The sequence below is a fragment of the Plectrocnemia conspersa genome, unplaced genomic scaffold, assembly GCF_051122295.1.
Source record: "Plectrocnemia conspersa isolate PC_06_02 unplaced genomic scaffold, ASM5112229v1 ptg000010l, whole genome shotgun sequence".
Classification (NCBI taxonomy): Eukaryota; Metazoa; Arthropoda; class Insecta; order Trichoptera; family Polycentropodidae; genus Plectrocnemia; species Plectrocnemia conspersa.
This window is the reverse complement of record NW_028277174.1, coordinates 30,646,402-30,671,841: the sequence shown is the minus strand read 5'-3', so window position 1 is coordinate 30,671,841 and position 25,440 is coordinate 30,646,402. Positions and strand designations below refer to the sequence as shown.

General features: G+C 30.1%; 2 protein-coding genes and 1 long non-coding RNA gene across 55 annotated transcripts in view; 2 read left to right on the top strand and 1 right to left on the bottom strand.

The window, feature by feature from the left end:
• Positions 1-9,510, top strand: part of Hr3 (nuclear hormone receptor 3 ROR-beta) — a 138,298-nt gene extending 128,788 nt beyond the window's left edge. For 25 of the 50 annotated variants that reach the window (XM_088196070.1, XM_088196067.1, XM_088196064.1 and 22 more), the window contains 8 exons: positions 2,893-3,055; positions 3,132-3,364; positions 4,046-4,744; positions 5,868-5,982; positions 6,060-6,214; positions 6,287-6,511; positions 8,893-9,043; positions 9,115-9,510. In XM_088196070.1, coding sequence (XP_088052196.1) covers positions 2,893-3,055; positions 3,132-3,364; positions 4,046-4,744; positions 5,868-5,982; positions 6,060-6,214; positions 6,287-6,511; positions 8,893-9,043; positions 9,115-9,238 — 1,865 coding nt within the window. In that variant the 3' untranslated portion in view covers positions 9,239-9,510. The remainder of the gene's footprint in view (positions 1-2,892; positions 3,056-3,131; positions 3,365-4,045; positions 4,745-5,867; positions 5,983-6,059; positions 6,215-6,286; positions 6,512-8,892; positions 9,044-9,114) is intronic. The other 25 variants (XM_088196097.1, XM_088196092.1, XM_088196079.1 and 22 more) reach the window with 1 other exon arrangement.
• LOC148231347 (uncharacterized) lies at positions 6,397-9,565 on the bottom strand. The gene is made up of 2 exons (XR_015811214.1): positions 7,713-9,565; positions 6,397-7,672 (listed from the first exon to the last, which is right to left on the bottom strand). It is a non-coding gene; the product is annotated as an uncharacterized LOC148231347 (long non-coding RNA).
• A 10,407-nt stretch (positions 9,566-19,972) lies between these two features.
• LOC148231346 (uncharacterized) overlaps positions 19,973-25,440 on the top strand; it is a 31,124-nt gene continuing 25,656 nt past the window's right edge. For 2 of the 4 annotated variants that reach the window (XM_088196022.1, XM_088196019.1), the window contains exons 1-4: positions 20,108-20,157; positions 20,364-20,488; positions 20,560-20,695; positions 21,335-23,802. In XM_088196022.1, coding sequence (XP_088052148.1) covers positions 20,117-20,157; positions 20,364-20,488; positions 20,560-20,695; positions 21,335-23,802 — 2,770 coding nt within the window. In that variant the 5' untranslated portion in view covers positions 20,108-20,116. Of the gene's footprint in view, positions 20,158-20,363; positions 20,489-20,559; positions 20,696-21,334; positions 23,803-25,440 lie in introns of all 4 variants that reach the window. The other 2 variants (XM_088196021.1, XM_088196020.1) reach the window with 2 other exon arrangements.

Genomic DNA, 25,440 nt, shown 5'->3' with positions numbered 1-25,440 from the left:
TCTTGACATTGCTAGCCGGCTAATTTAAAGTACCCTAACAATGTACATTTATGAATATATACATTTAATGCATACAATTTTTGACTAGTTTAAAATAAATAAATATCCAACATTTTACATTATTTTTTATTCTTAATAAATTAAAATATGTTTATTTGTATCTGGCAACCCTAGCCTATCAAAAGTATATGTTTTATTGAATTTATTAGAGTAAAAGAACAATATTATTTCCATCGCGGTCTTAACACAATTTTCCGTCTGGCATGAATTAAAAATACATGTAATTTTTAATATAATGTTTACAAAATCAATTATTTAATCACACAAGCCACGTTTATTTGGTTTAAATGGCTTTCGGCGGGCGTTAGTATGAAAAAAGTATTTCTCAGTATTATATTAAATCTGTGTTTTTGGTCCTAACAGATTTTCACGACGAGCATGATCTAAATTTATATATACATAAATAGTAAATTTTGTATTTTTTTCAATCGTTAAAACGGACAATTCATCACCATTTCCAATCGCTAATCACAGTAATCCACGTGCAAAATGTGCACCGTCTTTCTTGCGCGAGAGGCGCTGGTCGCGCGAGGCCATTGGCCCACTGCCCACTGGGACAACGGCCTCGCGCGCCCCTCGACATTGCGCAATATTCGCGTGACGTTTTTGGCCAAAACAACCGTATAGCTCGCTAGACTTTCTTCGGCGCTGGGAGATTTATTTTGTTTTATTACTGCGTGTGAACGTTTAAAAATAATGTGCGGTATTGACGGGGCTGGCAAGGGTGCCAACGTGAGAGTGCGGGTGTGTTTTCCCACGCGTACATAGTGAAAATAGTCGATTTATTTATAATCCTGAAATATTGGATTCAACTTTGGAGTTTTATTAAAAAATCGCATTAAAACGTATTTATAATAACAGCAGAGAAAGGGTAAAATAATATAATAATCGATATAAGTTATTATGATTATCACATGGGTCATTGTCCCTTTAACGAGATTATCAACACGATTTTATTGTGATAATTGGAGATAAAAGCAAAAATATTAAATAACACAATATATATTTTCGAGTGAAATAAATATGTTTTAAATTAAAAAAAATGCTATATTTATTCGGTCTCTTGAGATTATAGCGAGGAATTGGACACGGCATGGCCGTTTTAAGATGTTAATAGGTTCTAGACCAATGAAAATAAGCAATAATTATCTGCCCCAGCGTCAAATAATTATTGCTTATTTTTGCACTATTTATATATTTTATTATTATTTATAATTTGCTTGCATATGGCATGAATTATTAGAAGGATAATTAAATATTTAAAGGGAAAAGTTATGCAGCATCCATTTGTTCATTGGCAATGTTTGAAAAACACTAGTTGATCTTAACCAAATTTAGATACATAATTATATTAAGGCAGGGATGTCATTTGGAAGGGGCAGGGGGAGCATTTGCTCCTTTTGAATTTGGACAGAATTAGTAATTAATCTATGAATCTGAATGATATCCAAATATTAAAAAAATCGATCACTGACTAGCCAACTTTCGCCTTCCTCCATATTGAAAAAGTATGAACTAGATTCTGAACTAAAAATTCTCGGGTTATTCCTAAAAAAAAATAATAATAAAGAACCAGTATTGAATCAAGTCAAATCCGAAAATATTTTTTTAAATATGTCATTTCAGTGAAATCACATCGGAATACATTTTCACCGGTAGATATATATTTTTACCAGTGAAATTATAAATTATCTGGCGGGTGCTAGTAAAATTATATAATTTAAAATTTTTCGATACATACTTATTATTATTTATTTACATACGATGTATAAATGTTACAGTGAATGTGTATTTTTCAGTAAAGTGCAAATACATTTTCACTATATATTTCTTACATGCGAAAATATAATTTAACTGATAGGCGCTAGTGAAATTATGTATATGCTGCTCTAAAATGTCTATGAAACTCAATTCAAAACGTCCATTTAATGTTCAAACTCAAACTTAACCCAATGAAAGTTCTAAAACTAATTATGGTTTTGGAACCTTTATAAGGTCAAGTCTGAAATACAAACTAAGCCGACTCATCTCTCAGGGGAAAATAAGCTCAAGAAGAAACAGACGTCCTATCTCGCATATTGCTTCATAGTTTGTCTGCAATTCTATACTATACTATGTTTAAAAAATATGATAACTATCCTTACCAATATTACTATAAATTTATGATATGAGAGTATTGGTAAAAGTATATTCAAACCGAATTTTGGTATATTCAAACCGAACGTTAAAAACAATAAAGTTGTGTTTGTGGGAACGCTCAGTAACATCAGTGATATGCTTCATTCGATTCTCAGTTATTGTTAGTAGTATTGTTGTTATAAAAGTCTTAATATGAATGCTGGATAACCGAGCGTTTCCACAAACTAGCCCTAACTGCAAAATTATTTCTATTGCTTTTTAATTACAATACATACTAGTTTATAATTAATTATATAGATGCCAACGATTCCCAGACTTTCAGTCTGGTGTTTTAATGTACTTTAATTGAAGGTATTGTTTGTGTCTGATTGATTTACCCAGTTGGTACTGATTTACTACATTGTAAGACATTGGGCTTACGCCTGTCAGGTTATAACGGAAGGTTACAAAAGTTTTTCATATCCAAACTAGATAAGTTTTATGTCAGCCCTCTTTTAGAGTAAATAGGCTTTGCATTATCACGGACATATAATTTAAGGCACAACAACATTTATAAATAATCGTAAAAAGTATTAAAAAGTCTTTCTGCATGATTTAAATTTTTTTTTGTATAAAAATTTTTGTATATGTAAGAAGTACAATTTTGTAAGGTTTTTTTAAATACATACTCACAACAACATTCTTTAATTCCAGCCGTGAAATTCGGTCGCATGTCGAAGAAGCAGCGAGAGAAGGTGGAAGATGAGGTCCGATTCCACCGAGCTCAGATGAGAGCACAGACTGATGCTGCACCCGACAGCTCCGTATTTGACCAGCAGACTCCATCCAGTACAGACCAGTTCCACCATTATAATGGGTATATAAAATCTCCGTTCATCGTAGCTAATACATGTCCAATTCAAATGCTCATCCGCGCTAATTTATCATTTCAGTTACACGTATAATTCTCCGTTAGGGGCTAACCCGTATTCTAGCTCGTACGGAAATAATACCACATGTGGAGCTTTAGGACCAACGGGACTAGGAGCTGCAGGACCCGCGCCCCCGCAACAGCAACCACCCCCGCAGCACACGGGTTACGATATATCCGCTGACTACGTAGACTCCACCACCACCTTCGAACAGCGACCGCCGAGTATCATGGATGGAGATTTCATGGGGCATAGTGAGTATATTGAAGTCTGTTTAACAATGACCGTCCTAATCCTTGTCTTTTTTTTCTCTTTTTGAGGAGTATGAAAGTACAGGAAGCATTCTATAAATATCTAGAATAAGAATATTCTGCTAACTATCTCTACCAATTTTAGTAAATCTGATGGATCATTTAATAGAAAAGTAGCGGAAGATATGGTATTTACAAATATACAATAAGAGTTGATCAGCTTTTCTTAGATCTTAAAAAAATTTATTGCTGGTGTGTGCATATCAGATTTTTAGTTTAATATAATGATTGATATATAATTTTGGATAAAGAAATAAATTTATAAAAAACATATTTTTATGTAATAAACTATTTATTTTAGTTAAAACTTTATTATTTTATATAAAAAGAGTATTTACTCTAAATTAAAGAGAAATAAAAAACAAGAATTTGTGCAAAATCAGAAGCTTTACTAGGTTTGATAATAAAATTAGTAGCAGAAAGCTATTTTCATACTATATTGATGTCAGTGATTTAAATTAAGCGTAATAAATGTAAGTTCCGTGACTTGCTGTATAAAAAATATTTAATATGTAATACCAAGATTTAAATATTATGTTCTTTAGATGAAAGAATGCTTCCTTTCGTTTCACACTCCTCATTTAAGGATTGCTAAAAATATGGAAATGTTTATGCACGTAACAGCCAACGAACAGCAGCAACAGAAAAATCAGCAAACGCAACAACAGCAACAACAACAACAACAACAGCAGCACAGACCGACCAATATCATACAATCGTCTTCTACTGCCTCTGCGTCTTCAGCTCAGCACCAAACCACGATCACGTTAAACGATATAAGAATGTCCCGGCTTCAAAGCACTTTAACATCTCCCCAATCAGAGTTCGACAAGTTCACTTCTGGCAGCCAATCGAAGCAGACTTCCACGAGCACGTCTACAATCGCTTCGAACCAGGAGAGACTACAACCTTCTAACAGCACAATCGTTAGCATCAAACAAGAAAACTCGATGAACTCAATGGATAGTTTGGTCGCGAGCTACGTAGACTCTACGACGTTTTTAAATTCGCCGACCGGGAGCGGCAGCGGCGGAATGAACCAATCGAGTAGCGGCAACATCAACATGGGATCCGGACAAGGATCGCTCCATTTGCAGCAAAGCACGGTGTTGGTATCGGGACAGTCCGGTCAAAGCGTTCCCATAGGAAGTTTGAGTCCGGACGATCTCACCGGTTCCTCTCATCACCACAACATGAATCCTTTGAGCATAAACGTCAATCTGGGTTCCATGGGGATGGTCAATCCCACTATCGTCACTTCAAACAGGAGAATAAATCTGGCCGGACACAATGTGACGTTGGTGTCGGGAGACGAATTGACGAGTGAGTTCCTCGGCCCCTTTTGTTCATTGTTTTGCTTGATTTGCAGATTTTTTTTAATGTTTTGGAGGATTGTCGTTGTACTGGGACACTTGCATAGAATTCCCGTTGAACACTGATCTATATGTCCTATGAATATTGTAACTACCACCAGTTTTATGCATTATTCTGTAGAAAACACAATTATTATTATTATTATTATTATTTACATAGAAATGTTTGTTTATCTTAGATATGTTTATAATCATTTTATTTTATATATTTCGGCTTATTTTGCATGATAAATGAATCGGTGACTGAAGAATGAGCTAGTCACATAAATCTAGTTCTGAGATTATTATATGTCATTATAATATGACCCAATAAATCAACGAGAGAAAATAAAATAGTATTTTTTAAGATCATGCAGTATATAATTTATTTACATATACACATATATGTATGAAGACATTTAGTCAACTTTAAAGTCATTAGTAAGATATTTACTATTAACCTTAAAACATTCGATTGTTTCTTATATTAATAATAATAGAAGCACATATTTTTGTATAATTGTAAATTAATAGGTATCTCTGGCAACATGAACTGAAATTTCAAGATAAAATTTGCTAATTCGAGATCTGCATCTTTTGATTATGAGACGGGAGACTTTATAAATTACTATATAATCGTAAAAATATTATTTTTTTTAAAGTGAAAAGAGATTTATAAATCAGAAGAGCTTTTGGCCTTTGACAGCTATTTGTTTTTTTTAATGAAGCCCATTCTGCAAGCATCGATTTAAATATACTTTTAATTTATGATTATTGCAAAAAATACAAGTAAAAATATAAAGTGTTTATATACTTCTTACTAAAGTTTTTATTGTAATATTTAGCAATATTTCTATTTATGATTTACATGTATGTATTTTTAATTATTATATAGCATGTAATATCCAATATTATCAAAGTACATAACTAAATACTGTGATGTTCAACCAAATTTGATATTTGATAATGTACCACTATAAGAACGCAATTAGATTTTTTTATAGAAATTCTATGATTTTTATAGATTATTAAATAAACATTATTATTATATTTATAAATCGTTGAATTGATAAGTTTCAATTTTTATTTCACAGCCGAGGGGCACATAAGCGAGGTGCTGGTGAAAACGTTGGCAGAAGCTCACGCGAATACGAATCCCAAGTTGGAGTATATTCACGAAATGTTTAGAAAGCCTCAAGACGTTTCTAGGTAAACTACCGTTGCTTTACTATTTATTATAAATATCTATAAACATTTTTATTGTTTTGCTTTCTTGATTTTTTCAGATTACTTTATTATAAGTCAATGTCACAAGAGGAGATGTGGCTCGATTGTGCAGAGAAATTAACGGGAATCATACAGAATATTATAGAATTCGCTAAACTCATTCCGGGCTTCATGAAACTATCGCAGGATGATCAAATTCTATTACTTAAGACAGGTGAGTTTGCTTTTGATGTAATCGATTTGGAGAGCTTGAGTTTGAATTTGTGAAAATAATTATTTTCTTCAGGTTCATTCGAATTGGCCATCGTGAGAATGTCTCGACTTATAGACTTATCGCAGAACGCTGTGTTGTACGGCGAGGTGATGCTACCACAAGAAGCCTTATATACGTCGGACAGCGACGAGACGAAACTCGTGGCGTGCATCTTCGAAGCGGCTCGATCCATTGCACAATTAAAACTCACAGAAACAGAATTGGCATTGTATCAAAGTCTTGTCCTTTTGTGGCCAGGTGAGATTCTTAGATAAATTTAACTTTAAGATTAGTTAGGTTTAATATGATTTTATAATCATATTAAAATTGAACTGTATCTATTTACATATATAGGAATTAAACATTTTGTAATAGTAGAACGTAAACAGCTTTGTTTGGTACTTAGATTTATTATAATTTATGACAGGTAATGTTTAAATTTTGTAAAAATATAATTGAATCAGTAATCACATAATCTAAACTTTACAGTAATCAGTAAAAATTGCATAATATAAACAATACCAACTTTTTTGGGACTTTTGTCTGAGTGATTAGCCACTTGGGCAGCACCTGCTTCTCCTCTTCATTGGGACTGAACCTTTATCTTCTCATTCAAGGATGTGACAATCACTAGTGGCGGGATGTTGGATCATTGTAACAGTATAACGGGCAATATGTGGTTGAGAATTGTCACGCTGCATTAAAATTAATGTATTTGAAAGTCCACATAGCATTTGTCGTACTAGAATCTATTCCACTGGGTACATAGTGCCCTAAAATTAACCATCGTTCATTTTAAAACAGAATCGGTATAATCATTCCTACATATGCTTGATTTATTCGGTTTTAGTAATGCGGTATAGCGCTATTGGCTTCCGGCCGGTGGTACTGAACTTAAGTTTCATCTCTAGTAACAATCCTTCTTAGTAAGCTATCATGTGTTGCGTGTTTCATCTCAAGAAGTGAGGCTATTTAATTTACTGCTAGTCTCTCGTTTTTCTTCATGACGCCTTCATGCTTGATTTGGTTTATACAAGTCTGCTACAGATCTCGTGCCATTTCGGAAATTTTTAGTCTTGCTGGAGTGACAGACATGCATCAACATACTGCACCTACATTTGTCGATAAATTTCAATGAATTTCACTCCTTCACTACTAAATGAAGATTCCTTCCGGTCTTGGCAGAAATAAACAAATTGATTTCTGTGCAAAACAAAATTTAGGTTTTATTTTTTAAATTTACTATAAAATATTTTTGAACTCTACTTATTTCTTTTATTTTTTTTAAGAAACTATCGAAATTTACCTAAAATAAAGTGCGTAGGTCATATTAAACAACTAATACTATACCTTCAAGTTGCATGCCCGATTCTTACTTCCACCCGTCTGTCAATCTTCAAACATTATATTACACTGCTGCTAATTTACAAGACGATAGATCAGTGTTTTGAATTTTCACAGCTTTGATTCACCCTTGTAGTTATGATTCTATTTTCAAGCAATAATAAGCTTTTAGTTTTAAACGTATCATCAATAAATTTATAATGGAAGTTATTTTTACACTGAATTAGCACAAAATTATCCCGGTTTTTCTCACTAACAGAACACAAATCTTGAAATTTTAATGGAATACTTTGGTTATTTTATAGTGTAGGCCGAATCACTTGATCCTGATAAATAAATAAAATCGTTTATCGCATATCACTCTTTGCGTGGCATGCGATCGTAATACAATGACAGCCGTCATTGTTTTCTTTACATTTTAAAATAATTATATTAGATTTTATTGCGTTTAGTTTTTGGCAGCCTGTTCGTTAAAGATGTATGATACAATGTATTTTACACAAGGCTTAAACTTCACCATTAAGTGCAATGTAGGAACTCAAGCAAAAATTATTCCTCTTGCATTTTCATTGTCAGTTTTAGCAATTGTAATAATTTTAAGTTTAAGTCACATTGACTCTAACACATATGGTTACTTGTTAATTAGTACGGCGCTACGCTCAAAAAACACCAGTTGATACTCCCCATTGCGTTTCCCGTGCTTTTCAAACCCAAACCTAACCTAAAAAATTAACCATTATACCGTTATTATATTCGTTTAGGTTAGATTTGGGTTTGAACAGCATATAGACGTTTCGCAACTGTCAAATTTGAACGTGGCGCCATGCCAAGTTGCCAACTAACAAGTATCAAAATATGTTTTTTCCTTTGTAATCAGCATGTATCACTTAGAAGTAAAATCGAAGTTTAGCTAAAGCCAAATACTGCATCAGAAGCCAATATATGTACATAGCTCTATAATTTGTTCTTAGATGACACTTATTCTTTAATATTAGATTCTAAATTGATTTAATTAGTGTAAAATGGAACATGCTTTTAAACCATTTTTGACTCATATTAATTTTGATAAATTTCACGGAACACTTATTCATTTTTCACGGAACATAGATTAGGAAATGCAGAGATATATAATATAACGGAATAATTTATTTACAATATTCTGATCAAGTCAAAAATTTTATATATGTTTTATTTTAAATAAATCTTGTTTATGTTAATGCATATGTAACTCAATTTAAAATTAAGACTTTATTGAATGTTAATTGATTTTACAACAATTTTTGTATATTTTTCAGAACGTCATGGTCTAAGGGGCAATACTGAGATCCAATGCCTATTCAATATGTCAATCACAGCCATGAGACACGAGATTGATATGAATCACGCACCCATAAAAGGCGACGTCACCGTTCTGGATACCTTACTCACTAAGATACCCACATTTAGGTAAGAGCTCAATCTAATAACGGAGTAAGTTGTCGGTATAACGTGACTAAACTAATATTTTGTTATTTCAGAGAGTTATCTCTGATGCATATGGACGCGTTATCGAAGTTCAAGGCAGCTCATCCACAATATGTGTTCCCAGCACTCTATAAAGAACTCTTTTCTCAAGACAATTCTCACGACTTCAATACGTAGAATGGATAAATTCGCTTGCACTCTTCAGAATCAACATTAAGTTTTATTGTAAAGTTAAATAATAATTGTGATCGATTGTTAGTTTTTGGTCACGATACGTCGTTGTTAATTTTACATTTTACAAAATATTGTATAGATGTTTAATTTTTGTTAATTTGTTAATTAAAAAAAGTAAATTGCATTATAAAGTATACATATATATGATGAACGTTGATGGACGATATTTTGTTTAGATGTTAGTTTCGAAAGTGAAATAGACGATTATTTTTTAACCAATGTTTTATTTATTTTATATTTTTTTTCCAAAAAAAAAGAAAAAAAGAAAAAGAACTGAGTGAGCATAGTGATTTTTTACGACCATCGATTGATATTTTATTTTAATTTTTAATGTGTCAGCTTAACACTTATGCGTATATTCACTCGTTGGCCTTAAGGTATGTGTTGATCGCTTTGATTTCGAAATTAACACTAAAGTTTTTTTAATTGTATTAAAGAGATGTTATTTAAGTAGTAGTGTCGTAAAAGCTCTGTGAAAATTTATTTGCTAACAAATTTTAAGTCATGATTAAATCATGGGATAAATAAAGCTCGTAAATATTACAAAAATGATGTATGTTTATATATAGGGCTGCTGAGTTTTTTAGCCCTATGTATAATATTATATTTATTTGGTGGATTTTTAAATAATCTTCGTATTTTTGTTGTTTTTTTTACAGTTCTATTTTTTTTGTTATTTATTTAATCTTGCTTACTGCTCTCATTATTTATAATTAATTATTTTGACTGAATATTTAAAGAATGATTTTAAGAACTTTTAATATATAATTTTATTCGGATGGAAATTGTTAAAAAAATACGATATTATTTAAACGTCAACCTCATATATTTATATTAAATAGATTTTTATATTAATAAATATGATTTTAACATTTTTAAATTTGTGTCTTGAAAAGCAACAAATACTTTCAGTAATTTAAAAATATTTTTTAAATTATTTGTACATATTATAGCAATCATCTCTAAGAGATATTAATGTATAGATACGTTTGGTTATTGAGTTTAAAAATGATCTTATATACATATACGCAAATATATGTGTGTGTGTTTCATATTGAATTAAACAAAATTGTAATTTTAACAAAAAAAAAATGCGAGCCTCGCTCGCACGGAGGCTGCGGATTCATCCTAAATAAAAATATTATTTTATTTTTGTGTTTTTTTCTTCTGTTATTTTTTATTTTATTTTATTTTTATTTTTTAAAATTATCATCATTATTATCTCAATGATCTCATCATATATTGTTTTTTTTTTACTATGAATGTGATGTCCGATGTTATATATTTTCGGTATAAATATATTTAACGTAAAACATATATATATTTAATAAATATCGAAAGAGAACTGAATGTAAAAAAAAATACTTTATAGAAAAAGACTTTGTTTTTAACATTTTAACGTTGCGATTCATTTTTGTTGTTTATTTGCTTTCATAATTGTTTATATGTGTATTGAATTTAATACCGAATTTATCCGAATCTGAATATAAATATATATATATAATTATAATTATATACATAATTTAAAAATGTATATATCAAATATATACAGAGCAATATTATAATAAAATAAAATCTATTTTTTTTTATAACGATCATTTGACGATTTCAAAATAATTTGATTTATATTTAACGATGATTTTATGGCTCTGTGTATATTATTTATATACTCTAATACATATACAATTCATTTTTACTTGCATATATTGTTAATGACTGTACCACTGTGCCTTGCATAAAAATTCAAATCGTTAAAAAAAATAATATGCACACACATATGTCTCGGCTCAAAATTAATATACATATATATTTCATGTTCATGTACTAAATAACTTTAAACTGTCTATTTGTTGTTGATTAATCAGTTTCGTTCAGTACGGAACGTTATTCTGTATTGGCGAACTTCGCAACAATCATTATGTAATTGTTTGTTATAATTAAATATACGTATATGTTTAACGATGCGATTTCATGTAATATGATAATACATTCATCATCCATCCTATTATTTCATCTTTATCCCGATTGGCATATTTTTTTTTATTATTCATTACTTCGTAAAGGTTTATACTTAGAAAGTAATCGCGGTAACACCATCAAAGGCTTACTCAATAAAAGCGAACGGCATGACGGACACACATTGTGATGAATGTGTTTTTTTAAAGACTTGAATCGATGCACCAAAAATGTGTCACTTGAAATTTGTGGACTATACGTGTTAGATTTTTTTATTAGTAAATTTAATGATACATAATGGGTACTAGAAATATTACTTTTAAAAAAAAATATTTAATATAAAAAGAAACAAGGAAAATAGTTTCTCCCGTAATAAAATTTAATAATAATATAAGTAATATTTTTCTTATCCATTCTGTATTATATATATATACATATATATGTATAAGATATGCCAGAAGTGCGAGAATTAAAAAAATGCATTTTTTTTAATTAGATTTTTTTAGTAAGATTTCAATAGTTGAGATCAATTGATTTTGTACTACCGATGTCACTAAAAATATTATTAAAATAAAAATAATTTCAGAAGAAATAAAACACAATTATTTGGTTTGCAATCAAGACAGCTCTGATCTCATTTCTTAATTAATTACTTTAGAAATTAATTAATAACTACTCTTTAAATAAATATACATGCACTCTGTATGTTGTTTAGACTGACTGGGTGAATAAGAATATTGGAATTTCGCCGCCACTGGCAATTCAACTAATTTGTCATAGAAGAGAGATATGAAAAATTTGATAATGTGCATATATATTATTGTGCGTGAAACAGGGCAGTCATTTTCACCCCGTTTTTTTCATCGACGTGAATTTTGTCGCCCCCGTTGTACCGGCGCCCTGACCCATTAGAGTACAAATTTTATTTTTGGTCTCATGACATTTCGGCGTCTAATATTGGTTTGAATGAGACTGAAAAATTATACACGAGCACAAATTATGATAAGTTTATTTGATGTATAAATTCGCGTCATAAACGATACATAATATCTATAGATTAAAATAATGAAAGATGTTATAAATAATAAATAATTTCTGGATTTATTTAATAAAAAACACGATCAATAAATTTAATTTGTCGTTTGTTAAAAAATAAACTAAATAGTTTGAAGTTTGTTTAATTATAAATGTTTGAATGACTTCTTTCACAACCGCTGATATGAATGTTGAGGTATTTTTTCAGTAAAATTATTAGCAAATACAGCAGTAGTGCTAGCGTTAAATAACTGTTGGTTAGATTTTATTGTTAACTTTTATACGAGCGCTCGAATTTAATTTTTAATCTTATCGATAATTGGTCTATAAATGTATGCATTTTGATATTCACTATTTCGTACTTTTATTTATTATAATAACTAAAAACCCAATAATAAAAACAGATTTTATTAAATATATTAGTACGAATTAATGCTCATTAATTTATATACATTTTTCGAGACATCCTGTATTTAATTTATGTGTTACTTATAATTATTCGGAAACGTGCAGGATTGAGGTAAATAGAGATGAAAATATAAGAAATGTTTATGCGACATTGTACCTGAATGATATGAAATACTTTCCTTTTTTGTCATATTAAATTATTACAGAAAAATTATTTTATCTTTGTGTATAGATATATATTATATACATAATATTATTTTACGTGTGAATAAATAAATAATAATAAAAACATATTACTTATATATACATATGACGTTTGAACAAAATGATATTATAAAATGATAAATATCTATATAAATGCAATACGAATCAAAAATAATTACATATATTATATATACACAGCTAAAATAACTCAGATTAGTTTCACAAATACAATATTATATTGAGTGTTATTTTCATTTTTAATTTTGCTTTTTTTTTAAATACGAAATCCATTATGTAATTTTATTTACTTAAAAAACGATTTTTAATAAGTAATTATCATAAGTTTACACAGTTAGTACATTTACATACAGAGTCGTAAATTTAGGCGCCCTATTAAATTGTCGCCCTGGGAATTTTACTTCACGAACGCGGCTCTGTATTCGTATGTATGTTTGATATATATTGTTTACCTAAATACATGTATTATATAAAATATATTATAAAAACACATACATTTATAATATAATATCCGTTTTTGAATTACGTTTCAATAAAATAAATAAAAAAAAAATCTATATTGTGAGATCAACCTTTTTTATTATTGTTTATAATGATATCATATATATATATAATTAAATTTCTACAAGGTAATTCCAAAACAGAATGTTAAAATAAATGTATGTGTATTTTTTAGGATATCACGAAAATATTATACTTTTATTGAACTTTCAAGATATTCACGTATCTGGAAAGTTTAATAAATATATTAAATGTATATGTATATACATGCAAATTTACGTTATTGTTATACTGAGTTTATTGTCAATAATATAAATTATTATTATCATTATTATAATTATTATTATTAAAAATTAAAATATATATTATGTACGATTAAGACAATTATTTCGTTACTATAATTTTACTTTTTATTTTATTTTTTAATATATATATATATATAAATTTATATATATATTATAAATATATGTATATATGCATATACATATAAAAAAATACCTTACTAAAAAACTATGTTTCATTTTTATTGTTATTACACAAATATTACAAGCACATTGTTTTATTAAAAAAGACACAAAGTTCATCACAGCATATCGTGCTTTTCTACTACATTTCCTGAGCATCACATTTCTTTGTTCAACGGTCTTAATTACTCAAGGTGTGATGAACTTGACAATGCAACATCTCAGGGTTCAGCTTGAAGAGGAAGCGACAAGATTTAATATAATTTGCTACCATAAGGATGTACAAACATATATATCCATTGTTACGCACAATACAAAAATGGATTCGAAAATAATAACCGAGCGTAAAAAACATTATTCGTTGTAGGAACAAGACCAGACATCCCGTAATAAGATCACGTATGATAATTTTTTGAGTTGCCCTTGAAGTTTAGACACATACGGAAGCCAACCGAGACGAAAGATAATGGCAAACGAATATAAATATCTAATTTGTACTTAAAGAATTGAAATACAAGTAAAAATTGCGCAGACAATGAAAAGAACGACTTACAACTTTTCTACTTACAGAAGCTTTCAAGAATTAAAATCTGGAGAATGTATTTCTGACTGAAGATTAGGTGTTTTAGTCCAACAGCTTATGCTCTCTATATAATATATTTATTTATTTAATAAAATTATGACCATCGTGACCTGACAGGTTAACCTAATGCGTCACTTTTGACAAAAGTATAAAATATATTACAATTTTAAAATACATACAAATATATGCATTTATATAAATTCATATACACAAATACATATAAGTAAAAACACGAAAACAAGATAAAATAACAGACATAAATCACCTCAACAGGTGTGCATTGTCCCACACGAATTGAACCAAAACCCCATACGTGAACGAGAAGATGGCAATATCTCTATGCACAGTATTGAGCAGACAAACGGATTTTGCCAGAGAAGATCTGGCAAGTGCTCCAGTTTTAGATTTTACAGGCAAGAACAGTGGACGTGACCGAGAACTATAACCATCTTCCGCAGTCCACATTTGAAGCTGCTCGAGCACCGAAGGGTTGTCTACGATTCCTTTGAGCAATTTCCAGAAGTATTTAATTATATAAACACTTCTGCTAGTTGAAAAAGAAGCGTATCCCAGCGCTCCCAAAATAAAAGCACAGATAATACGGGTATTCCTCCAAGTATAAATATCGAAGGAATTTGCGTTGTACTTTTTCCAGCTTCAATTCATTACATTGACTCATTACGCCTGGAATACAAATAATATAGCTAGTTTCTAGTATGCTGCGGACTAGAGCATCATAAAGAGTGCGCAATATTTACGTATTTCTTAAGATAAAACCGAATTAATGATCTGCTGTGAGTGTCTGTAATGTGCTGGATACATTTCCAACGTTCTTCGAAAGTCACACCTGTCAAGAATATATCTGCCGAGATGGTAGGAATGTTCTGCTGACATCCACGACCTTGAAAAGGCAATTGTGCAATTTTGCTACTACAAATATATATTTGTAGTAGCGAAAATATAAGTTAACTGATGCACTTAAATGTCTATGAAACCCAATTTGACAGTTGCGAAACGTCTATTTGCTGTTCAAACCCTTACCTAACCTAATGAAAGTTCTAAAACTAATTATAGTTTTAGAACTTTCTGTAGGTCAAGTCCAAAATACATAAAAGCCAACTCATCTCTCAGGAGAAAATAAGCGGAAGTACAGACAGACATCACTTCTCACATATTGCTACATAGTTTGTCTGCATTTCGATATTAAGCTATGTTTTAAAAATATGCTAGCTATCCTTACTGATATTACTATCCACTTCTATTATAAGAGTGCTGATCAAAGTGTATTCAAACTGAATTTTGGTCAATAGGAGAACGCAAAAACAATTATCACTTCTCAGAAGGCAAAAATTCACGTCAAAAGCAATAAAATCGTGTCGGTGCCGTCGCAGTGGGAACGCTCGGTAACGAGCGTTCCCACTGCGACGGCATCGACACGATTTTATTGCTTTTGACGTGAATTTTTGACTTCTGAGAAGGGATAATTGTTTTTTGCGTTCTCCTATTGGGCAAAATTCAGTTTAGATGTACTTTATTTAATTGTTTTTCGTAATATTGTCTTAATATAAACGCTGGATAATCGAGCGTTTACACAGCGATGGTACGATATTATTGCCTTTGACCTGGACTGGAAATTCACTATATGGCAACACTGAGCAGTAAAGAAAACACGACTAATTATCAGGTAAATACAATGAGTACATATTTTTAATATTTTTTGCTGCCGAATTAAAATATTACGCATAAAATATGTCGCAATGGTGGCTAATTTTTATGTTTATTTGTAGCATAGAAAGGGTTAACTCGTACCTATTATTATTTATTAAATAAATTATGTTGTTATTGTTATAAAAAAATATATTGTGCTTTTATCCAATAAAATTAAAAAAAACTGAGATATGGTAAAAGGACATATCTTTACAAGAAACATTTAAAACAAATGTGATTTTTTTGGATCATTAAAAAAACTTAATGAACCGATTAACTAATTGAGTAATATATTAATATATTATTAAACCAATATTTTTGTGAAAGTGTGAAAGTTCTGAAATAAATATGAAAATACACTATTTGTCACAGAAGAATCATTAATTACAATAGTAAGTTTGCAAATGAGGAAAATCGAGTTAAAATTGAAATAAACGTACAAGAATTAAGCTATTGCAAAAAATGCGATGGAATTACTTAATTTTAGCAGGAAGCAATTATGGCAATTACAGAGCTTAATTAGTTAATGCAATTTTAAATAACATATATTTATATAAAATCAAGGCTGTGAATAAATATACAGATATATTAATATTCACGTAAATAATTTAAAAAAATACTTAGCTTTTAAAGCTTAAGTAAAAAAACACTATAGTAATTAATTTTCTAAAAAGTTAATCTCTTGTGTTTAATAAAATAAATTCATTCGCACTGACTAGAAAAATTGACCCCAAACCATGATGTGCATGCAAAAAATTGACATAGTAGCATTTTAGATCAAGAATCCAAAGTGGGTTAACTAATAACAACAATCTTTGATATGTCATTAATTTCGCATATGACTAAAGGCTATACTCAATCCCTATTGACATACATTCTTTTTTTAGCGACACAATACCGTTAATTTTGATATCAATATAAAAAAAGTGCCAACGGTTCCGATTCATACACGGCTACAAGTTTTATTTATATGTAGATGGTGAGGTCACTCTGATAATATACAATCTATACTAGGATGTGTATTTTTTGCAAGTATAAAAAATTGCATATTTGGAAATTCTTAATGTGGTTTACGCCGTTTAAGTTGTAAGATTATGGGTAAATTATTCTGTCCCTTTTGCTTAACAGGCAATCGATGTTGCATTGTCCTTTTCGCACTAGTGATTGTTTCAAATTCTTGACAGGACAATGCAAATTTATACACAATTGGATGGCTTTTTATGGTGCGGAAGGAAGCGATTGATTGCAAACCATTTATTGGAAAATACTTGTTTAGTATTAAAGCATAAACTTTATTTATTCTAAGTATTATTTATTGTTTAGAATACATCTAAACAAAAATGAAAAGTGTTTCCAATCTTTAATTAAGTATGAAATATATTTTAGATACTAGTATAATCATATAAAAAATATTATATTGAAAATTCAAAATAAAAATAAAATGTAAAGTATTTCTAATCGTTACAAATAAAAAAATATAAAAATTTTAATACAGTAGTCAAAAAATCTTTCCCATATGTTGACTGTACGTTTCTCAAAATTCTAATTTATTTTTTATTCTGCGGCGTAAGATGACGCATTTCCCTCCCCCCTCTGCACCATACTCCGCCCCGCAGACCCAGCGGCTTCTACGGTCAAAGACCGTCATCAATTTACTATGGGAGTTTTTTAATAATACACCATACCCCAAAAAACATAAGCACTCGGAATATTATTAACTAAATGTACCGTAACAACAGAAAATAGACAATTGATATAATAAAGAACACACGTTTAATGTGTAAATATATTTTCAGAACTTTGAATTATTAAAGAAAATTAAATAAGAACATGTCTTAAAATAACTGCTATGAGCAAAGTCATAATGGACTTCTTGCACGGACTCACCCTTTCCTATGCAGTGGTATATAAATATGCAGCCGTTGTAAAACATTAAAAAATATTCGCATGAATTTAATTTTTAGCCATATCAGGATAAATTAATTTTCTCGATAAATTTTTGAGAAGAAAATTCATAAAAAAAATTAACTCGGGCATGACTGATAATGGGTTAAATGTAAACATATATAAATTACCACATATATATTGACAAATTTAGATGCCGCTATCAGGCGGTGGAGATGAAATTCCAGGTCTTAGAATTTAATCTTCGCTGGCGTGTCGAGTTGTATTATTGTTGGCTACGATTTCGGTAGAGCAGTCATGATATATTTTCTGTCTGGACGATCCACTAATATTTTTTTGCTCATCTCTACTGGTGTGACTCCAGTGTCACATATTTTATATACATAATTCGAGACAGCGCTAGCGAATCGCAGATGAGGATGTTTGCGAGCCAATTGCATCGCTTCTTAGACGCATCCACAAAAAATAAATACTTATAGGTGATTTTTTTATATTTTCGTTCTACAAAAAATATCAGCATTTTTTTGGTAAATATTAGTCTATGAATAAAATATTTCAAATTTTCATATCATAATTATATCGATACAAGTTTCCATGGAAAATTGCAAATAGTCTCTCTTTATTTAATTGGATTCTTACTATACTAGCAGTCAATGGGTTAAAATATATCCTAATTATATGTAATATTGTATAAAGTTTGTGTTACATATTTAACATAATCACTACCCAAAGAATATGTTTTGGAAAGGGGTGGCTGTTATTTTTAACAATAATTAAAGTTTCCCACTAGGTAGACCACTTACGATTTTTTAATACTAAGTAGTAGTATAACAAATACCAAATAGTAATAGAACAAGAAATAGTAATCTTGACAAGTAGGAATTATATTGAAAATATAAAACAAACTGTCAAATTTTAAGTCTCTAAAAATCTACCATTAGACAATTTCTACAAATTTCACTAAAAGCGTCGCAGTAAGGATTTTGCTTAGAATAAGAAAATGCAAAGTCAATAAATTAACTAAGAATTAAACGTTAGTTACATTTAATTAATTTATATAAACGTACATTTTTTTATAAGTTTAAATAAAAGGCAAAAAATTAAAATAAATAAAATTAAAGTACAAGAATTATAAGACCTACTAATTTTTGCATGAAATAAAATTATAGAATTAGGAAAAATACAAATTTATAAAATTAATAAATAAAAAATAATTTTATAAGCTCCTCAGGTCTAAGTATATAAATAACACTTATAACTAATTAAATTTGAAACTAACAAAATATTTGACCAAAACTTGCGTCAAATGCTTAGTGGTTTGTCTGCAAAGTGATACTCAAAAATATATTTCTTCACTGATAGTTTTGATAAATGAAACGTTCAACTATAATTGAATTAGTATTCAAGAAATAAGTGGTAAATATATGAGAAAAATATTTAAACGAGTTATTATATCTGAATTTTTATGCATATTTTAAGAAGCGCATATTCCGTAAAAAAAATGATTAATTTCCCAATTTTTATAAACGGATTAGTTGCTGGTATAAAAAAACCGCAGCTAAATCCAAAACGTCTGTGTATCCTGTGTCATTCTACTCCACAGAGGTAACTGCTTTATGAAGTACCAATCATTGGTAAACTAATAAAAAACATATTTATGTCCCCTTTTTTTATAACATTCGTTTGGTTTAAAGCAGATCTTTAAACCTACTGATTCTACAGTAAATAGCAAATAAAATATTTTTTTTTATTTAAGTAGGAGAACATAGAAGAAAATTTTGGTTTATCTTATTCCACCTGGACTTCGAAATCTCTAATGCTATATATTTATCGGTCATTCTGTACGTGTCTGTTAGATTCGAATTAATCCGAGTACCATGTCGTTATAAGTATATCATACGTATAATACTTACACCTGTTTTCCGTTTCGCACACAAACCTCTTCCATCTTCCTCGCACCAGACGTTGTTCTTTTTTATTTGCTGGCGTTTCCTACATTTTTTATGACTCTTCTTCAGACTGGTCATTCTGCTTTGGGATATGGTAACACGCGGGTCCATCTGCCAATACACGCAACGTCAGTCCGTGATTTTTTCTAACTAAAAAGAAACGCATTTGCATATCATAATAATAATAATAAACATAAAAAGTTGAACCAATTTTAATTGTTAGTTAAATATATAAATACAAAATGGCGCCTTTCGAATAAAAACCGCGTAAACTAGTGCTGCCACCTATTGGCAAAAATTAACATTTAATTAATATTTAGTGCTGTGTTTTTTTTTAGAATAAACAATGACATTTTAAACAAAATGTGTTCCAAAACTATAATAGTGTTTTTTTGTGTGATTTATTTGATTGCATTTTCCAAAGGCATCACCATCGACAGCCAATTGGTTCAGAAGAAAAAAGGTACATACATTTTTATTATTTTTGTTTGATGATAAAGTAGGTAATTGTTTTATCCACTTACAAAATTTCAGTATGTTTCGAGAGAGTGGCTCTTGGTGAACGATTGCCAGTTTCGGACGCAACAAGAAGAATAGATACTTCTGCTTTTGACAAATGCGAAAATGAATGCACAGTTGACGAGGATAGGTGTCACTCTTTTAGCTTTGGGTATGTATAATATAACGTTTAATATTTAATAATTTTCAGAAAACAATTGCCATCAATTAATTTTTGAATATTTTATATTTATCGCTTGTCCATCTTTAATTTTCTATCGGATTATTTGCCGACACACAAAAAAAACACACACACTTTACTTTTCGATCAAGTGGAAGCAAGCTTATGTTATATTGTAGTTATTCATAAACAGGATACAGACCTTACGATTCCCTTTAGTTTGGTTATCAATCTATAAGCTTACTACCGATACGAAAAAATAATATTCTAATGTTTTGAAAGAAAGCTGCTTATTAAAACAATGCACTTAAGATATTTCTAAAGCTTTTGATTGCTCTTGATAAGTGTAAATTATAATTAAAATTATTATTATTCTAGAAAAAGCACAGTTTTTATTATTACATAATATTTGAAGCTGTTCATGGCGATTGATTGCTATAGTAAAATTAATCTCTAAAATATTATTCTTCTCTTCTTTTTCTCAAAGCTTATCTTTATATATTTAAAAATATTATTCCTTTATGTAATTTTATTTAATATATTAGGGCATCTGTCTATTTTTAACATCATTCTAAAATTATTATTTTTGAAATCTTGAATAAAAATTAAGCAAATAATTTATATTTTCAGAATCAGCGCAAAAGGCAATGGCACCTGTGAGCTGAGCGCTCGAGAAGTAACAAACTCAAAAGATGTTAAAATCTTGGGAGCAATCGCCGATCCAGATTTTGACATTTTTGCTAAAATAACAGACTGCGAAGACTCAGATGAAGTTAGAGATCCTTTGGTCAAACCTAGGCCAGAACAAGACCCAATTTTAGGCAGTCCTACAGACAGACCCCAAAACGACAATCAGTACGGAGCCAGTGGAAGACCTCCTGCATACAATGAAAAGCCCAATTACAGTAGACCTTCTACTAATAAACCGCAATATGGTTCGAACTATGGTGGAAGCAGCAATTCTTATGGCTCAAGCAGCAGTTCCTCAAACTACAAAGGAAATAACAACAGCGGATCTTACTCTTCCAGTTCGAGCTCTTCTGGATCTTACAACAGCAACACTCACCAAACGAGTCATTATGGATCTAAACCAGATCCACATCGCGGCCAAGACAAATATTATGAGTACGAAAACACAAATAGATACCAGGAAGATAAACTTCATTGGAAAAGACCTGGTAATCCGTATACTGACAACGGTGCGGACATTGAATACCCAAGCAGATTTGGAGAGAGGTACCCTTATCCCCAAAGACCATATGAAAACGATCGACCATATAGGAGGCCAGCTGATTACGATCGAGAATCTTACAGGCCACACGATAGACACAATATGGGCTATGGTGCGGGTTATGATGATTACAGGCCTTATAGTTATTATGATAGACCGATTGGTCCAGAGAGGCCTTTGTATCACGATAGAGAAGATTCTTACAGACCAAATATGAATCAATATGGGCAAGGTGGACATGTGAATATGTATAGTGATATAGCTCATGTTTATGGACAAGAAATAGCCGTGTCTCATGGTAGCGGTAGTATGAATTATGGAGGCACAGGCTTCAACAGGAATCATAGCAGACCTTATAGACCAGACGATGGATATAGAGGAAATGGGTATGACAATTTAAGCCCTGATTATGGTACGAGATATGGTTCTAACAGACATCCACAAAGACCGATGGATAGATATGATGGATACAACGACAGACCTTCGTATAGACCTAAGCCTGAAAACTTACCTTCAGATGGTGGATATGGTGACAGACCAGATTATACACCTGGAACTCCATCGTATGGTTTAAATGATAAATATCCAGCAAATAAACCTACGGTTGGTTATGGCGATAGACCTAAGCCTGCTAACTTACCTTCAAATAGGCCAGATTATTCACCGGGAAGACCGTCTTATGGTACAGATGACAGATATTCAACATCAAAACCAGATAATGGATATGGCGGTAGACCTAAGCCTAATGTACCAGCAGTTCACATTTATGAAAGACCACCATATGACACAGGTGATAGATATCCATCATTAAAACCAGACGATGGATATGGTAATAGACCTAAGCCCATTAATTTACCTTCAGATAGACCAGATTATACTTCTGGAAGGCCGTCGTATGGCACAGATACTAAATATCCGACATATAGACCTGGTGATAGATATGGAGAGAATCCTTACAGACCTGGTGATACATATAATGATAGGCCTTCTAGGCCAAGACCGGATGAAAATTATGGAGGTGCATCTTATTATCATTCAAGTTCTGCAAGCTCGTCATCTGATTCTTCTTATAAAGAAGAAGCATATTACAGCAGGCCTGGCGATAGGTATCCTCCTATGAGACCTTATGACGATAAAGATCCTCCTAGGAGGCCTTATGATGATCGAGATCCTCCTAGACCTTACGATAATAGAGATCCTCCTAGACCATACGATGATAGAGATCCTCCTAAACCTTACGATGATAGAGATCCTCCTAGGAGACCTTACGAAGATAGAGATCCTCCTAGAATACCGTATGATGATAGAGATCCTCCTAGAATACCATACGATGATAGAGATCCTCCTAGAAGACCATACGATGATAGAGATCCTCCTAGAAGACCATACGATGATAGAGATCCTCCTAGAAGACCTTACGATGATAGAGATCCTCCTAGGAAACCTTACGACGATAGAGATAAGTATCAATATGAATACGTCAGCTCACAAAGTGGACCATACAATGATAAAGATAGGCCCGACGCTGGGTATACTTCAAATGACGTCGATAGCGATAAGTACAAGCCAAATTATGGAGGATCCACTACAAGACCCGTCAATAATGACAGCGGTTATTCTAGTACTTCGAAGAGGCCTCAAGATTCATATGGCACTTCAACAAAGAAACCGGGTTACCAAAACGATGAAAGACCCGACCCTGCTTATGAAAACAGACCTGAAGATGATATGGGAGGTGGGGGATATGGAAAAGAAAAAAATGGAGGTGGATCGAAAGGAAACAGGTACGACGGAGACAGCTCGAGGCCAGAGGGTCCACCGAAAAAAGGCTATGGGACTTTAACCGAAATCAAGCAAGACCTTAGCGGTGAGTAGTATAATTTTGATAAGTTGTAATTTTTAATGATGGATTTGGTGCAAGTACTTGGAGAACAATGCGAGGTCAAAATTTCATTAGAATTGTTTTATTTAAATAAATATAGCATTTTTTAAATTGAAGAATTGCTATTTCAATATTTTAGTACATTATGAATAAGGGCTGCCATTATTTACAAATTTACTAATGATAAATTGATTAATTTGCTAAAATTTGTTATTAGCTTTTTTCTTATAAGGTCTCGTTTTTTTAGAATTGGTTGTGATTTTTCTTATGAAATGCTAGATTATTTTTTTTAGTATTTTTGCTTAGACAAAAATTTTATTATTGCTTATCATATAAGCAATCATAAATGTATAAGTTGTATTATAATATTATAATGTAATGTTATTAAAATATTGTTCCAGTAAATGTGTATTTTACAGTGAAGTTATATTTTCACTAGTATTAATTTATTTGCAATAACTGTTTTATTAAAAAAATTAGCAGTAGATATATATTTGCACAAGCGAAAATATAATTGTAAACCCAAACCTAAGCAAAATAAATTAACCTAATTAAAGTGCAAAAACTATAGTTGAATTCAGAATTTTTATTAGGTCAAGTTAAGCTTTGTTAATTTATTTAAGTTAGGTATTAATTACATTTTTTTTAGTTTTGCTTTTTAAAATGTATTGGAATATAATTTTACTAAAACGTCAGTAAAATTATAATTTTACTGATAATGCACATTTACTGATGTTAAATATATAAATACATATACAATATTAAATTCGATAAAAAAATATGAATTAGTTCAAAAACTATAGTTAGCTAAAGAAAATATATTTGGATATGATTTTACTAAAATGCTAGTAAATATATAATTTCACTGGTAGTACACATTCACTGTAACATATACAATAACAACATTTATAATCTTGTTAAAAAATATTGAGCAATATTTTGTAACGATTTTTATTCAGAATTAATATAAATTTACATATATTTAAAAAAAATTATATATAATAACATATTGTTTGGTTTAAAGTAATAAAAATTTAGTTTGTATTAAAAATTATTAAAGATCATTTTAAATTTATTTCTAAATATAACAATAACTATTTTATCTTTGTAGCAAAAAGTGCTCCATTGTATTACAACGAATATATTATTTGCTGATAGTTAATTTAAATAATGTTATTTATTAAAAATTATTTCAAACTACTTTTTTTCAAATAGTCATAAATAATTGTTTATACAGATTTTAATGCCAGGAAATATTTACAATATTTTATTTAATTTCGTTTTTTAATATTTTTTGTAAAGTTAAATTAAATATAAATATTATTAATATGTTTTAATTGAAAATAACTTATTTATATGATATAAATTATTTTTTAATATTTAATGCATAAAAAGTGATTTATTTAAAATATCTTTTAACTCGTGAGAGATTTTTTATTTAAAATAAAAACATTGATAGATATGAAACAAATCAAATTTCAAGTATTAAATATATAATAAAAACACATCTTTTTACAAAAATAAATTAGGTATCTACCATATATTTTTATAATATATATAATTTACATATTAGTTATTATTTTTCTATAGAATTTTATATAGCACTATTTTATTAATTACAAA